This window comes from Meleagris gallopavo, unplaced genomic scaffold (assembly GCF_000146605.3).
Source record: "Meleagris gallopavo isolate NT-WF06-2002-E0010 breed Aviagen turkey brand Nicholas breeding stock unplaced genomic scaffold, Turkey_5.1 ChrUn_random_7180001998570, whole genome shotgun sequence".
Classification (NCBI taxonomy): Eukaryota; Metazoa; Chordata; class Aves; order Galliformes; family Phasianidae; genus Meleagris; species Meleagris gallopavo.
This window is the reverse complement of record NW_011256475.1, coordinates 1-439: the sequence shown is the minus strand read 5'-3', so window position 1 is coordinate 439 and position 439 is coordinate 1. Positions and strand designations below refer to the sequence as shown.

Below are 439 nucleotides of genomic sequence, written 5' to 3'. Positions count from 1 at the left end.
CTTGCAGAGTCACCCCCCGCCTCCGCCAGACATGTCGTGCTACAGCCCATGCCAGACAGCCGCCTGCGGCCCAGCCCCGCTTGCCAACAGCTGCAACGAGCCGTGTGTCCTTCGTTGTGCCGACTCCAGCGTTGCGATCCAGCCCCCACCAGTCGTGGTGACGCTGCCGGGCCCAATCCTCAGCTCCTTCCCTCAGAGCACAGCCGTGGGATCCACAGCGTCCGCTGCCGTGGGGAGCTCTCTCAGCGCTGGCAGTGTGCCCATCGGTGCTGGGGGCTCCCTGGGCCTGGGGGGCTTTGGGTGGTCAGGGCTGGGCCGTGGGCTCTGTGGGACTCTGGGACGTGGCAATCTCTTCTGCTAAAGCCCATGGATCACCTGCCTGTGCATGAGCACCACGGGCCTTGAAGGCAGCCCTGGAGCCAACCCTGAGGGCATGGCC

At 67.0% G+C, this 439-nt stretch overlaps 1 protein-coding gene across 1 annotated transcript; it reads left to right on the top strand.

Annotated features, from left to right (window-relative positions):
* The first annotated feature begins 31 nt into the window (after window positions 1-31).
* LOC109365260 (beta-keratin-related protein) lies at window positions 32-411 on the top strand. Its single transcript, XM_019611941.1, has one exon. The coding sequence runs from the start codon at window positions 32-34 to the stop codon at window positions 359-361; it is 330 nt and encodes a 109-aa protein (XP_019467486.1). The 3' UTR covers window positions 362-411.
* The last annotated feature ends 28 nt before the right edge of the window (window positions 412-439 follow it).

What these genes read in the sequence shown, in the direction of transcription:
- LOC109365260 (XM_019611941.1), top strand. Translation starts at nt 32, where the DNA reads ATGTCGTGCTACAGCCCATGCCAGACAGCCGCCTGCGGCCCAGCCCCG.